General features: G+C 45.7%; 1 protein-coding gene across 8 annotated transcripts in view; it reads left to right on the top strand.

The window, feature by feature from the left end:
* RAPGEF6 (Rap guanine nucleotide exchange factor 6) overlaps positions 1-15,644 on the top strand; it is a 115,680-nt gene that overhangs the window by 37,964 nt on the left and 62,072 nt on the right. For all 8 annotated transcript variants that reach the window (XM_062638118.1, XM_062638121.1, XM_062638113.1 and 5 more), the window contains one exon: positions 3,933-4,076. In XM_062638118.1, coding sequence (XP_062494102.1) covers positions 3,933-4,076 — 144 coding nt within the window. The remainder of the gene's footprint in view (positions 1-3,932; positions 4,077-15,644) is intronic.

Genomic DNA, 15,644 nt, shown 5'->3' with positions numbered 1-15,644 from the left:
AGATGTTGCTGATGAAGCTGGAACAAAAACTGTTGTTGTGAGAAGCCACTTGTCTGTTGAGCAGGCTTAGATCTCCAAACTGCTGTTGATTCAGCTTCCATATATTTAGGTACAGTAGCACTAAAGCTGTTGCCTGATGACATCTCTTATGCATTGAGCAGGTGAATATTTAGCTTCTGTGAGAGCTAACTTTCTGATAGCACACTAATAGCTGCGGATGGCAGGGAATAGCTGGGTATGCTGCTCTCCTTTGTGCTGTTTCCACTATGCAGCATCAGCCCGAGTCTGCTCATGGCTTAGCATCGTAATGTGCTGTTTGCTGTAGCAGATGCTTTAAGCTCTGCCAGGTCATGAAGTAAGCACAGGTAAGAGTGCAAGAAGCCTGCCTCAGTCCTCTGGAGTGAAATAGTTCATTTGTGTATTCCCAAATTATCCAGCCTTTTCTCAAAGCTGGAGTTTTAGGGGAGGGATTTATGCCTTGAGGGATGCCACAGGACTGCCTATGTGATGATGTGTGCAGCCGCATCACTGAATGCCCTGGAGACTCTGGTTTGCCACTGCTGCCTCCCATTTTTGACCCCCCCCCCCGGCATGGCAGGGGGTTGGAACTGGATGATGTTTAAGGTCTCCCAATCCAAACCAGTCTGTGTTTCCTCCAAAACCCAACCAGGAGGTGATGCTCCTGCTGCACGTGGTGGCCACAGTCGGATGCGTGCATGGGAAGCCTGTGGCTTTCCCCACTGTGCTGGCCCATGACTCACTTGTGTTTGCAAGTTACGTATTGAATGGGCAAAAGTATGTGATAATACAGAATTCTTAGGAAATACCTACATCCTTCTTTGGTCTTACCACCATTGTCATAATACAGGAAGGTGCAAATAAAAGAGCAGCTTCTGTGCAGTGTTTGTGCCAGAGAGAAGCTGCCGTATGGAGATATTTCATTAAAAAACTGATGAGTGTTTTCAGAGGAACACCCTGGAGAAGCCAGTATTGGCCATGGCATCAGTGTCGGGTGCTGCTGGGTGTTCGTGGAGACAAGCTCACTGTCCTCTCCATTTTAAACATCTGGAGTTTTCTATAACTGCAGTTAAATGCCAGTGCAGATGTAGGCACTTGAAGGTATCTTAAATCCTTTTGTGGAACTTATTTTCTCTAGGAAAATGAGGGAATTAAAAGTGAAAGATGTTTCTTCATTACTTCGATGTTCATGTTTTACAGGTAATTGTAGCTAAAGGTACTATTAATTGACAGTTTTCTAGGTAGGACTTCAAATGGAGTGAGGAAAAAAGGCATCAATGTGGTGGCAGGCACCTTGCTAATGATCTGCACCAACACAAGGTGTACCCGAGTTTCATTTCCCTGAGTAATTCTTACTAATTGATCTTAATCCTTTTATTTTCTCTTTTTAATTTGCAACATACTAATGAGGTTACTTCATAATGAATATTTATCTTCAAGCAAAGAATTAGCTACTTTAATGTAGTTAAAGAACCACAGTTTTCTGCTTCTTTTCCTTCCCCTCCTTTTCGTTTCCGAATGTAAATCAGTTTTGTAGCAGGAATCCTCTGGGAACTGACCCATTTTAAAGGCCATAAAATGTGGTCAACTTAAGTTAATGAGGATAACAGATAGTGTGTGAATGGGCATTGTAGCTCATATTTTTGGAGGCTGAGCAATCTATTGAATTAATAATAGGTCCATTTATCACTTAAGAAGATGGCCCAGAATTGCAGCCTATCTCGGTGTACTGAAGTGTCCTCTCTGTTGTTCCTTGGTGCTTCCATTTTCTTCTTCAGATCTCAAAGTAAGATTTCAGAGGAGCAGCAAGATATTTGGAGGTGGAAAATATTCCATTGCTGGCAGGGACTGCAGAGTGAAATTGAGGGCAGGCCTGGGATCCTCCGGGGTTCTTACCTGGCAGCAAGTGCTGTGCATGAAGCTGGCTGTATGGAAGCATTCTGCTGATCCCAGTGTTAATAAAACACCCTTGATAAGAAACCAAACAGTTACGACACTAATTAGGACTTCTTATTGCGTATAGAGGGGAGACTGAGCTGAGCTCTCAGGCAGAAGCTCTTCCCTGTGAGGGTGCTGAGGCGCTGGCACAGGGTGCCCAGAGAAGCTGTGGCTGCCCCATCCCTGGCAGTGCTCAAGGCCAGGTTGGACACAGGGGCTTGGAGCAAGCTGCTCTATGGAAGGGGTCCCTGCCCGTGGCAGGGGTTGGGGCTGGGTGAGCTTTAAGGTCCCTTCAACCCAAACCAGGCTGGATTCTGTGATTCTGTATAATTTGAGAGCAGCTTCATTGCTAACTAAAATCCATATTTTATGCTAGGGGAGGAAGGGCTTCTATATCCAGTGTCTTCCCACTTTTTGGATGATATCAAATGGCTTGTTTTTAGAAGGATTGGTTTGGTTTTGTGCCTGCCTGCATGCCTGGTGTTTCTTTACATCCTGTACTTTCAGTAGCTCTGCTACTAGATGTCTGCGCCTTGTCCTGTGCCTTTGCAAACATGTAGTAAAACTCTGGGGAATAAAGTGGGGTTGTCCCTTGCTGGGGAACTTTGTTTATCTGCTTTCTCTTTTTGACAACAGAGTGGTGTGAGATTCACTCTTCCTTTTTAACCATTGTAGCTTTAACCTATATTGTCAATGGGTGCTTTCCTCTAAGGAATTAAAAATAACCCACCGGACAAGCCCAGCTGCTCACACCTTCCTCTGACCTCAGCCGGACTTAGCTGTTTGGAACAAGTGTTGGTGGAAAGTAGATGTGATCTTGCTTTTGTGATGGTTCAGGTGTTTTGGTTACTTTCTTGTTCCTGTCTGTTAAGCCTTTCTGGTTTCCATCCTTTACACCTTTTGCATTATATATTTGGGATCATTTACCCAGGTATGTGAATGAGGGTTGCATAAGGCCACATAGAGCTGCTTCTCCTGTTCCAGCACTAAAACCTTATCTTTAGGATTCCAAGTGAAATCTGTATGTGTGTGGAATTAAAAACCATAAATCACTGAGCACATTAGAAACTCCTTTGCAGTAAATGCATTGTAGAGAGCTCCTTGCGTGGCTGCAGCCTGTTTGTGTGTCTGTGCTGCTTCCTGCTAAGAGATATTTTTCCAAAACATCAGAAGGAAATGGGAAAGGATGAGACTGCTTTTAATAGAAAAAAAAAAGGGGGGGGGGGGGGATTGTAACCAGTGAGATAAAATGGTTTTATGTTGGCTTTTACTGACGAGATAAATTTACCTAATTTTTGATGTTTAGTCACAAATAACATCTAACATCAAGATGTGAATCAAGTTCCCGTTATTTATTGCTTCCAATCTCCTGGAAGCAATTACAAGTCCGTATGCCATAGGTGAAGTGGCTATATATAACTATATATATATAAGCTATTAATATTATGCTATTAATTAATACTAATTCATTCATTAATATTATTTTATTAATTTATTAATAATATTATATATAAGCTATTTGGCTGTGCCTGGTACCAGCAATAAGTTACACTTTTAAGAGTAACCCCAATAAAAATAGGATATCATTCAGTGCCTTTACCAGGCTGCAAATACGCAAGGAAACATTAACTTCTGTGTTGAAGGTAGGCTTGAGCTGAGCAGTGCTGAAGGCGCGTTGCATGGCGTGTGTGGGTGCAGGAGGGTTTCTGCTGGTGAGTGACATTGTTTAGAGGATATGTGGGGCTTTTTTGCTTTAAAAAAAAAAGAACTGTTTCCTGGAAGGAAGCTGTGGCCTCCGGCTCATTGTAATAACGTAGTTCTGGTTCTGCGAAACGTCCCGAGCCGTTTGCTCGAGAACACTTGAACTGCTCTGAGCTTATGTTTGTTCCTTCCCCATGAGCTTCCTCCGGCTCCATCGGCTCTCGGTGATATGGAAGAACTGGATGTTTAACCAGGAGCCTGAACATGTCTTTCAGGTGGAGAACTCCAAAGACAATGAGGAGAACATCTTGCAAAGGGAAGTCCCGCTCAGGCAGTCCCGCCGGAGGTTTAGGAAGATCAACCAGCGGGGCGAGCGTCAGACCATCACTGACAACGTGGATGCCAGCAGTTACCAGTCGGTGAGTCTGCTCTCCCTTGGCCACCTCCTCGGCATCATGTGCCTGCGTGCTTGGCAGCTTGTTTTATTGGGGAAAGCTGGTGAAATCAAATAGTCCATGTGTGGTGGTTTGGGGCACAGTTTCTCTTGTTGGGGAGCCATAGGGTGCTCTAGATTCAAATGCCAAAGGTGAAAGTGAAGATTCAGCCTCAGGTAGAAAAGAGGTTTTTTGGTGCTGGGGTTTTCAGTTGAGTACCATAAATAACGTGTTGGCTGGACAGAGAAATGGTCGGTTTTGGGTTGTGTTAGTTTGTTGTTCATTTTACCTGGAATTCCTTTGCTAAGATGTAAGAATTGGTTTTCTTTTTTTCCTTAATAAATTTGAACTGTGGTTTGGAATTGACTCAATCACAAATGCAGTTGAATTCGGTCTTAACACCGAATTAATCTATTTGCTCATGTTTGCTTGCTTAAAAATAGTACAGTGGTAATTCATGCATCAAACGAGTAACTGCAACTCACTTGCTAGTCTTCAGCATCATAGACTCTGCAATCAGCGCTGTGTGAAGGCACGTACAGCTGTGGTTTCAGGGCCGCAAGGCTTTCATGAAGGTTGCTCACATTATTTTTCACATATAAACTTCCTGCTTGGTAGCAGGATATATACATGTGATCTTGGCAGATTATTTTGTTGAAAACAGTTGTTCTGGATACTGTGGTTTGCTTTGAAAATCAAAGGTTAAACCCCAGCCCTAACGCTGGAAGTACACAAACCCTGAGCAGTCTTCATGCATAGAAAAGAAAGAAACAAATTCAATTTCTCTGCTTTCTTGTCCCATCATCCTTTTTGTCTCCCCAAAAGGTACAAAGCTTCTTAGTTGATAACGCTTCAAAACACCTGATGGAATAGATATAAACTTAAAAGATTTCCTCTGCTTCAGGACATATTGCTGTTTTACTGCACGTTGGTAGCTGTTGGACCGCAGGTGGTGATTCTAGACCAGACTCTCCCCAGCATTAGCATGTCTGCTTACAACACAAAGCAGCCTCTCCTCACAGAGTATCACTTGTTGCTGTGACAGGAAGAGAATATGCTGCTTGAAGTCTAACCTTCTGCAACCTCAATTCAAGAACTGTCACATGGGTTGGATTTTATCGTTAGTAAGGTGTTGAATTAGTTATTGCTGAAATGAGATGTTGGATCCTCGTACTCGGGGCAGTCGTGCATGAGGCTTTATTAGGAATTAAATTCTGGTCTATGCGTGACAAAATCTGTCTCTTTGGTGTTTGTGACAATGAATAAGCACACAGAAAGTAATTCTTAGGTTTCAGTGCTAAGAGGGGGAGAATCCCAGGAGCAGTGATGCTGATGGTACCTGTGCAACTTGACTGTAGGAGCATGTGAGAAGGGACTTAGCATCTTCTGGTCTAAGACCAAGTTACATGCTTGAATGACTTCAGAGGTTTCCAGTTATTGATGCAAGGAGTCGGTGTGGTATCCTCACAGGGTTGTGATCAGTCAGCAGATGATGTCCTCATTAGGATTTTTCTTTATCTTGATTTATTCCTTCGTTACCGACACCACAGAGCACACACGTGTCTCTGCACAGAGTTTCTTGTTGCAAATCTAATAGCTTTCTCAGATTTACAAATGTACAGATATTTTGATATCAGCATTTGCTGGCAAGTGGTAAAACATCATAAATCAAGAGCACATTCCTAAATCTGCTTTTATGTCAGTTAATTAGGAATATCTATATCACAGCTAGGTGTTTCCCTGGGTGAGTGAGTGCTAAGTGGCAAGGAGTAAACAGCCTCCTCTCTGATGGCAAAATCTGCAAGCTGCTGGGTTTTCAGCAGTCTGAATTGAAATCCCAACCCTTGCTGTGTAGATTGTAAGCTTCTAACAGGAAAGTGTCATACTCACAGTACTTGGTGGAGCAAAAAGTAATTTGTAACTCCACAGATGACTAAGAAATTAGAACACGATAACCAGCTGCCTCTTTGGCAAGTAAATAAAAATTGGGTGCCTCTCTTTTTCCCATATTCCATTATAATTTGGTAAAGTAATGAATTTTCCTGATGAATGGTGTGTTCTGTGCCTCGTATGAGCCTGGTTGTATGTGACCACTGGATACCAATGATCTTGAAAAATGGGCTTAGTAGTGCAGGCCTTCGTGTCAGCCCTGGTGGGAATGGGCAGGATGAGGATGAGGGTTCTTGGATGAAACTTTCATTTGACAGGAACTCACAATAATGTTCCTGCCAGAGTGGGGAAAACTGTTTACAGACTGGCCAGCACATTTCCTCTCTGCTGTAATGCTTCTGCTTCTCACAGGGAGCTCCCTGCTTGTTGCTGCTGGAGCTCATCCTTGTGTTTGGCCATGGAGCAAGGATCTGTGTGCAGATACTTCAAGCAATGCTTTTAATGATTGTTACCATCTTTGAAGCTCTTCCTTTCACTCATGTCTCTTACTTAAGAGGCGTAGTATGTGCTTAAACTGTGTATCTTTACCATAGGAGACATTCACATTGTTGTAGGTGTCTTCATTTATTTCCTTCTTTTTATTTTCCCATTGAATGAACTAATGTTAAAAATGGATCATCTGGTTGGTTTCTTTGGTGAAGGAGTTACCATTCAGACTCCTTTACTAGGCTTTTGTGGTTCGTAGAGCAGTGTTGTTTCACAAGAGCACTGCTCTCCTGCAGAATAGGTATTTAAAGTTGTTTTTCCCGGTGAAGTTCAGTGAACATATGCTGATGGTGTTCTAACTCAAACTGAACAGGTTTATATTGCTGTTTATATCTTCAAAGTGCATAGTGATGTGGATCTGTTCTTGCAGTAGATATACAAGGAAGTATGTTAGACTCACTCCTGTTAACGTGACGGGGCTGAGCTCTGGCTTCAGTCCATAGGGGTGGGCAGTAGCTGTGTCAAGGTTCCACTGGTGCTGGGTTTTTCCTTTTTATGGCCAGGGAGATCACTAAGGTAAAGGTGTGATTATCTCTGTTCAGCTGTCCCAAATGTTGATGGCCATGCAGAAGTGCTTACGCACTGACAGCCAGACCAACAGCCCAGGAGAAGAGCCTTTAATGGTAGCTCTGGTGCTCTGTAACAGTTAAACTGCTGCTTTGATCTTGGATCAAGTAATGGGGAAGTAAATGGTTCAAGTATTTATCTTCACAATTAAAAAAATAAACCCTGAGACGCTCAGTTTTGCACGTGGGTGTCTTGCAGGGATTGAAACCAAATGGGGTTTAATAGTTTTGATACGAATTCCTACTCAAATCTCACCTTATTTGAATAAAGTATTTCTAATTTATTACCTACCTATATTTTGGACAATTGTCTCCGATTTTTTTTCTTTAAATGAAGAATATTTGTGTTTTAAAAACAACACGTGTATGATGCAGTGTGTATTTCTACGCAGTTGTGACAGCATTTCGAATGTTAGTTCATTGTGGAGCAGAATAAAGAAATTGGTACCAAACTTCTCTAGTAATCCCCTCCCTCAGAGATGCAAATTTACTTCTTTTAAACCCTTGGAGGAGGAGGAGGTTTAAAAGATTTATTATAATATTACGTTTTACGGACACTATCTTAATGCTCACATCATGTCAGAATTTTCCTGGAGCCTTGTAGCAGCATTTATCTTCAGAGAAGCTGTTGCTGAGGACCGCTTGAGTGGCAAGTTTCTTGTTCTTTGATCATTACTTAATGTAATCCTGTCAGAGGCTGGAGTTAGCGAAGGGTAGCTCACCATTGTAGGAAGTTAAGTCACATTTCAAGGCCGTGGATCAAACCCATTAGGTGCTTTATCGTCATTAATCCTTTCCCTTTTAAATGCTATAAAACACTATGGATCTTTTATAATCTATTGTTAACCACCAGGTAGACTTGCTGAAATGGTACCTTTCATTGATCTAAACCAACTAAGACCAGCTCACAGGATGCCTCCAGCTGCCCCTTGGTGAACTTGGACGAAGCATCGCTGGCATCTCTTTGTTGGGATTAGTTTTCACAAGGCTGTGGCCAAAATCACTTGTTGTTGAGCTGGAGGATGCTGCTTTTCACAGCTCGTTGCTTTTCAATGTGTTTGTGTCCATGCTTCCTCTTTCTGACACCTTCAAAAAATGCTTGAGAGAATTGTAGCTTTACTAACGAACGAATCAGGAGAAACCCTGGGTCTTGCTGAAATCCACGAGTCCTGCTGTGTACTTGTGGGTACAGAAATGAATGTCACTGGTAGCTTTCTGGCGGTGTCGTGCGATGCAAAGAGATAGTGGAAGCTCCTTCTCCCTGGTGCTGCTTTTACAATGAGGGTTTTCCCCTGTTCTAATCCGCACCTTGACTATTGGGTGGGCTAGGTCAGGTCCGCACGCACAGGTCAGTGTGCTTGAGAGCAGCGGTGTGTGCAGAGCCTCTGTTGACAGAACCTCTGCAAAGCCCCCGTGTGCCATCGCTTGTTGTAGCTCTGCTCAGGTCCTGTCATTTTGAGTGTTTTTCTTGCTTCTGTGATCAAAAAGAAGCCGCATCTGCAGCGCGTTCACTTCCTGAGCAGATTTCAGGTTTGTGGCTGCCCCATCCCTGGCAGTGCTCAAGGTCAGGTTGGACACAGGGGCTTGGAGCAAGCTGCTCTAGTGGAAGGTGTCCCTGCCCGTGGCAGGGGTTGGAGCTGGAGGAGCTTTAAGGTCCCTTCCAATCCAAACCAGGCTGGGATCCTGTGCCAAGTGCATGTCTGGGGCCCCTGGCTTTCTGCCAGGCAGGTCTTTAGGAGCAGAGAAGAGGCTGGGGCTGATGGAGCAGTCATGACAAGCGGTGTCAGAGGTGTCTGCTTCCCTGGCTAAATGCTGCTTCACCAGGGAAACTGGGGACAGCTTCCAGCAGGGTCCTGGTGGTGTCCAGCTTGGGAACCCGTGTTCAGCATCTGCCCAGACAGTGCCCTCGCGCGCTTCCCTTGGCTCTTGGAAGCAAGGGGGAAGCTGCCAAATGCAGGTTCACTCATACTTTATGTATTGATTCTGTCTGCTCATTTTGTCAGCAGTGTGACTGTCAAGGACTCCTTGAAAGTCTGGCGCTGGTTATGATGGTCCTTAACAAAACCCCAGTCCTCAAAGTGTTCTGGGCATTAAAAGCCTTCCCAGGAATATCCATAGACCACTGGTGCTTCCCTAAATCAATTAATGAGCGTCTGCCAAGAGTGATGGCTTGGGCAGTCTGTGCACTGATTGAGAAAATACTTGCTGAAAATGCTGTCCTTTGGTTAAAATCTGCGGTTTTCAGATAAAATTATTTATTAGACATAACAGATGTAACCTGCAAACCCCAATTTATCTATGAGGAGAGTGGTTGTAGTTGTTCAAAACTGACATTCAGGAGTTTCCCTGACGGTTTTAGGCTCTCGACAAGCAGGTTATATATAAACCGTGAATTACAGGAATCACCTCAATTCGGAGGTGACATGTGCAGCTGTTTAACAGCATTTAAGAGTGATGCACAAGTGAAACTGCCTCAAACTGAAACCAGGGAGGGTTTATTTTAAGTGAGCACCTGTACTGACTCGAGCCTGGCTGCTGGCAGTGCTGTACAGCTCTTTTCCCTGCCTGTGGGCAAGGGCACTGTGTTGGGATGCGGCATCATTCTCCTGCAGGATGGATGGGTGGACAGAGGGACGTCTTCCTGCTCTGCCAGACTGCCAGCTTCGGTCCTGGAACAAGGTACTGAGTTGCTGTTCAGAGCTACACTGTGGGGTTGCTCACAGGACTGACTTACCCATCTTTCACCTTTTATGCAGCTGAAGCAGCAGCTGTTTTTTGCCACATGGGCTCATACGTGTTTTGCCAATGGCTTTGCAGGAATTTTCTCTCTTGTTTTTTCTCCCAGTGCTTCCATCATCATTTTCTGCTCTTCTCTTGCTGCAAAGACCTTTTTTAAGCCTTTGTCTCAAGCACTCAATTGCAGAACTGCTCCGTCCCCAGGGGCTGCTGGAATCTGGGGTGATGATCAGCTCCGTGATCCCAGTGTCGTCCTTGCAGCCGGTCTGTGTTGCCCCCTGCTTGCTCTGCAGGCACGTGTCTGTGTGATGATTCCAGAACAACTTGTGGATATTTTCACATTCATTCCCTGCTTGCAGCCCAAACACATCATGAACTGAGCAGCTTCACCAGGAAGCCTGGAACCGTTTAGAAACTGATCCCAAGCACAGTCTGTGCTTTGCAGGGAATGTTCTTTGCTCTGTTAAACCAGAGAGCTGCTGAGACCTTGACCTAACCTGGTGCTGGCAGTGCTGCAGGAGGAATGTTCTGTTGGGCCTTTTGTTGCTCTGTGGCAGCTTGTGGTAGAAGAACCTATAAAAAAATCTGGATATCCTGCATATCACCATGCACAAGAAGTCAAGACTTCAATAATGGCTCTCCACACAATGAGTTATCCAGTTCTTCCTCCTCTTTTCACTGTGTAGCATGGTGGGAATGAACTCAGTTCCTTGGAAAAGGCCTGAGAGTATGTTTAATGTGGCACGTTCAGAGTTAGTCTGTGTTTTGATGGAGCCTGAGGGGCTGGGTGGCAGTTTCAAAGTCATTAATTCTTTATAAACAGCCTCTTAGCAAACGAGATTGAGAGCGATGAGTGAGGGTTGTGCCCACTGCTCATGACCGTCTGGGTGGTTGATGATGAAGAGCAGTGCTCTGCACCTGAGAAAGGCACATCAGGCTTTTGGGGGGCTGTGAAACCCTTTTGTGTCTCAGTTGCAGTTCTTTGACAGATCCTTGTTTTGGATATGATTGTTTTAGGCTTTTGAAATGACAGAGTGGCTTCTTGTGCAAAGCAGCCAGCAAGCTGGTTCCTGTACGCAGGGAGGTGGTGGCACGTGTGGATCTGTTCTTTCTTTCCTGTCTTCCATCTGGGCTGTTTCTGTTCAATATGCTGTACTGAAGTGTACCAGCCTGGGTGTATTCTCATTTGTAGCCAGCTCAACCTTTCACTTAGGTTTAAGCTCATCATTCCTTAGAGAGGAGTGGAAGGGTCATTTTGGGTTTTACCCTGAAGAGTTGGAAGTCTGAGTTGTTGGCTTGAATGTCACCTAACACTGAGGGACTTCTTTAAAGCACTGTCCTGGTGATGTTTTCAATGTTGAGTTAAAGTGGTATGGAAATCCATATTGACTCCTATTCTTGGGAAGCCTTCTGGACCAGGTTAAGGACTGAGAATATCCTGAGCAATGGTTCAGTTAAAATCACCATCAGAAAACATCAATGCATAAAGCAAGCATTTGGATGCCCTGTTTTCCTTGAAAAACTTGGCATCAAAACCACTGTCTGTACAAGAGAATAGCTAAAAGAATATCTTTGGTTTTGGCGTAGAACTGATTGCTATCTAATGACATTTAACGGCATTTGTAATTTTACATTTGATATGTGGAGACTTTCTTAATGGGGATATATTTGACAGATGAAATACTTGAAATAGTTGATTAAATGAAGTCTCTGGCTAAATGGGGCCATGATTGAGGCTCAATTCCTTGTTGGTACTTAACTTTGCTCTTGCAAGTCGGAGTTGCTTTCTGTCGCTGAGTATTAAAGTTTTTTGTTCTTATATGATGAAGCTTTTAGTTTGAGGTAATGTAGCCACAATGCTGGTATTGTCTTGATGACTTTTGTTTCCTTTTGAGTTTGGTTAGCAGTTGTGGTTTGTCAGCTTGGAGTGTAGCTACGGTGTCTGCCCACCCATTGCTTTATCTTGTAAGATCAGTTTCTTAGGTTGGGTGAGAATAACAGGGCTTGTGCTTGTTTTGCCCTCAGTGGTAAGGGGCCTCAAGTGATGCTGGGGGTATCTAAAGGTGATAAGGGCTGGATCATTCTAGAAGATGAGGAAGTTTGGGAATCACTGCACTGTGATGCTTCATCCGATGTGGAGCTGCTCTAGGGCTGCACGGTGCTTCCCCAGCACAGCTGATACAGGGATCTTTATGTTGTGTTGTGGTCATTGTGTTGTGCTGTGGTCACCCTGCTGGTAAACCCCTTGGGAGCACTTCTGCCAGTGCCTTACCTGCCTCTTCCTCCCCTCTTCACACTGTTACCAAGCTCAGGCTGTGCTCTGCCTGGCTGGTCCCAGCCTGCATCCAGGCACAACCGAGGTGCTGGCACATGGAGTTACACCTGAGCACAGGCAAGTCTGGTGGTGTAGACTCCACACACAGAAAACCAGCGTGATTCCTCCAGACATGGGTCTGTTCCTAGAGTAAGAGCGTTCATGAGATGTCGTGCCTGAGATGATGCTTGTGTCACAGACGCTCTTCTGGCTGCATGTCCTGACCACTGATAAATGAGAGTTCACTGCTCAAAACCACCCTTGCTTAGAGAGACATGTGGCAGGAGTCAGATTCCTCCCCCTTTCCTGCTTTCAGGCTTCCAGTTTGGTGTTAGCCCTTGAGGAAAATGACAGAAGAAATATTGGAAGTGGCATTTTAATGATTTTTAACCTCATCTGTGGAGTTAATGTTATTCTCAAGGTCATTTAATCACAGGCTTTTTTCTTGAGAGGTGTGCTGGTACCGTATGTTCTAAGTAGAATCCCAGACTGGTTTGGGTTGGAAGGGACCCTAAAGGTCATCCAGTTCCAACCTCCTCGCATGGGGTAGAACACCTTCTACTTTAATGGTCTTCCACATTAAGTAGTCTTAATCTGCTCATTCTAACTCGAGACACAGGTTTTATACATGAGGGAAGAAGTGGTGTTTAGTTTTGGCTTTCATATTGAATTTTGGGGCATGAAAATGAACAGGTACGTTGGTGGGTTTGCAGTTTCCCAGTGTGAAACTCCAACTGGTCACCACGTAGGTGGCAGCTGATGAAATTAAGGCCAGGTCTATGTTAGGTTTGGGCTGGAACTTCTGAGACTAGATGGAGGTAATGTTTTGTGGGCAGAATTGAGTGTGTTTGGGAGGGTGTGCTGTGGGCTATTAGAGATTTCTTCCTTTCGGTATCTCTGGGTGGGTACCATGCCACAAACCGACCCTGCTGGGTTTGGCGTCCCCTCCTGCCCATCACCAAGGATTTCGGGTTGTGTACCTTCCTAAACATCCCCACCCCTGGCCGAAACGAGATGCCAGGAAGGAAGGGAGGAGCGTGCAATGATTCATCTCACTTCAAACCGTAGACATGAACTTCTTGTTTGAGTCCGTGGCTTCCCTTTCTCCCCCCGTGTTGGCGTGGTCCCTGTTTGCCATGCTGATCATGCTGCTGGCCTGCTCTGCAGAGCGTGTGTGCACCAGCAGATCTGCAGGAGAGAGCTGCAGTTTATAAACATATTTAAGGAAGTATTATAAAAACCACATAAATCTGGAGCGCTGCAAATAGGAGGTGACCTTTCCCTGCTTAACACAGTGGCTGAGAAAAGAGGGTTGGGGTAGTGCGAAAGCGGTGGAGAAATTGAATCCATGGTGCCTTTTTTATTGTTCCTTCTGTATTGCTGGTGCTATATTTAGAAGCTTACATCACTTCAGGGATGATGACAGTCTCTGCCCTCCCTCTCCCGCTCCCTCCCGCTCTCCCTCGCTCCCTCCCTTAGGATGTAGTGTGTTTTCCTACTACTTGTGAGTCTTACAGATCTTTGGGTAGGATTTTTCTCCAGCCTGTTAGTAAGTGCTGCTGTGGAAAGTGATGTTTGTAAGGATGCGGTCACACCATGGAATGTCCCCCTGAAGGGGGAACAGGCACCGCTTTCCCTGCCTCTGCTTCCCAGAAGGGTCAGGAACAGGGTGGAGAGTTGGAATGTTTTCCTTTTGTTTTTCTTTTCCCCTTTCAACAGGGATTCCTGAGAAGCCCTAATGAGGGGCAAACCCTGCAGCAAAAGTGCAGTGATTCGTCATGATGCTGAAGTCAGATGGCGGGGAGCAGCCAGAGGAGCGTGCCAGTGACACGGAATGAGCCGTGCCAGCACAGCCAGGGCTGCATCCAGCTCACGCTGCAGCTGGCTCTGCCTGCATCCACCCGCCTTTCCCAAAACACTCCAAGCACTCACACACATTGAAATAACCTCTCGATGCAGGTGCCCTTAATGCTGAAATATTTCTGCATTACGCTGGCAGTTCCCACTCACAAAACTGTGTTAGAATGAATTATTTTAGCCTGGCCCATCTTTGCCCGTGTGTGTGCAGTGACAGATTGCTTTCCAAGCAGCTGGGCTCCTTCCCCAGCTCCCATTGTGCGCCTGGAGGCAGGATGCTACCTTCGCTGCTGTGCTCTAAATGGGGGGCATGGAGAAGTGAAGGTACCAGCGCATAGCTGGTGCTGCAGCAGCAGCAGGGGACAGCGTGCCAGCGGTCACGGGGGACAGGGGGACAGACATCCCTGACCCAGGCCCCTCGGCTCGCCGGTGGCTTCTGCCTTTTCAGCCTCGATGGCTTTGAGCTCGGCGCTGTCCTCCCGCCGGCACGGCACAATGGGCTTTTCTTTCCCTGATGGATCAGGAGAAGTCGTGCTGCTTGACAGGTCCCTTGCTGTCAGCCGCGAGGGCTCTGCTTTTGCGGAACTTCACTTTGTGGTGTCCTTAAATGAGGCTCTGATCCTGCTGAACGTGCGTTTAAATTATGAAAGGCCTTTCTACCCTTCTAAAAACATCCCATTTTTCAGTGACTTGCTCTTGTTAGGCGATTAGAACATGCAGATTTATTCAACAGTCGGCAGGATTCACATAGCAGTAGGGGAGGATAAAGGGAATGATGTGTAGAGATGTATGGAGTGGTATGGAAAGAAATCGTTGTGAAGAAACAAAGACCACCTTTAATTCAGAGGCTGTGGACCGCAGGGTTTTTTCCTTAAGATGCTCTGAAAACTTGGAATCTGTGTTAGAAATAAGACTGGTGATTTACTGTCTGCGATTCCGCCCGATGCTGCAGTTCTTCCCAAGTATTGTGATTGCTATGGAGCAGCCTTTGTACTGGATCATTTGTTCTTTCCATCTCCCAGTCGCTCCAGTTTTGAGATGTATAAAACCAGCTGATGTATAGCAACTTACAGCGTGTGCTGCAGGGAGCTGGGGCTGCAGCCATGCGTGTGTTAAAAACCCAAGCCCTAAAGGGAACGGGAATGAGTGTGTGTGTGGGGGGATGCCCCAGAAGCCGGGGTGTGGAACTGGGTCAGGTTTTCCCGGTGCTCGGGGCTGGGGCAGAGGCGGCCGCAGCCCCCCGGGACCTGCGGTGCTGCCGTTGCCGCTCATTGGCGGGACGGCCGGAGCGATGATGTCATCTCCACTTAAAGGCAAAACTGGAAGGAAATGGGATTTTGTTCCCATTATTGAGCCCGTGTTTACCGTCGTTGTGAAATCCCGGCGTCCCTGCCGGTGGGATGGAGCCCGTGCCCACTGCGGCGGGTTTAAGTCGCGGGTGGGAGACGGATGCGTGCTCGCTTAGCCAGGGATGGAGTAGGTGTGCTGTCGGTGGGCGTGCAGGCAGGGAGAGGTTTCCTTTAGCTGGGTGGGATTTCTCTTCCCTTTGCTATCAATTGTGATGACTGTAACACAGGTAACGCTGCCTGAAAGTACTTGAGTGCTCATTGCTGCTGAAGGTTGATCAGTTTGATGTTGAAGATG

Source organism: Pezoporus occidentalis, unplaced genomic scaffold (genome assembly GCF_034315485.1).
Source record: "Pezoporus occidentalis ecotype Australia unplaced genomic scaffold, CSIRO_AGI_Poc_V1 ctg55, whole genome shotgun sequence".
NCBI classification, from domain to species: Eukaryota; Metazoa; Chordata; class Aves; order Psittaciformes; family Psittacidae; genus Pezoporus; species Pezoporus occidentalis.
The sequence above is the reverse complement of the archived record's forward strand: the minus strand, read 5'-3'. Positions and strand labels throughout refer to the sequence as shown.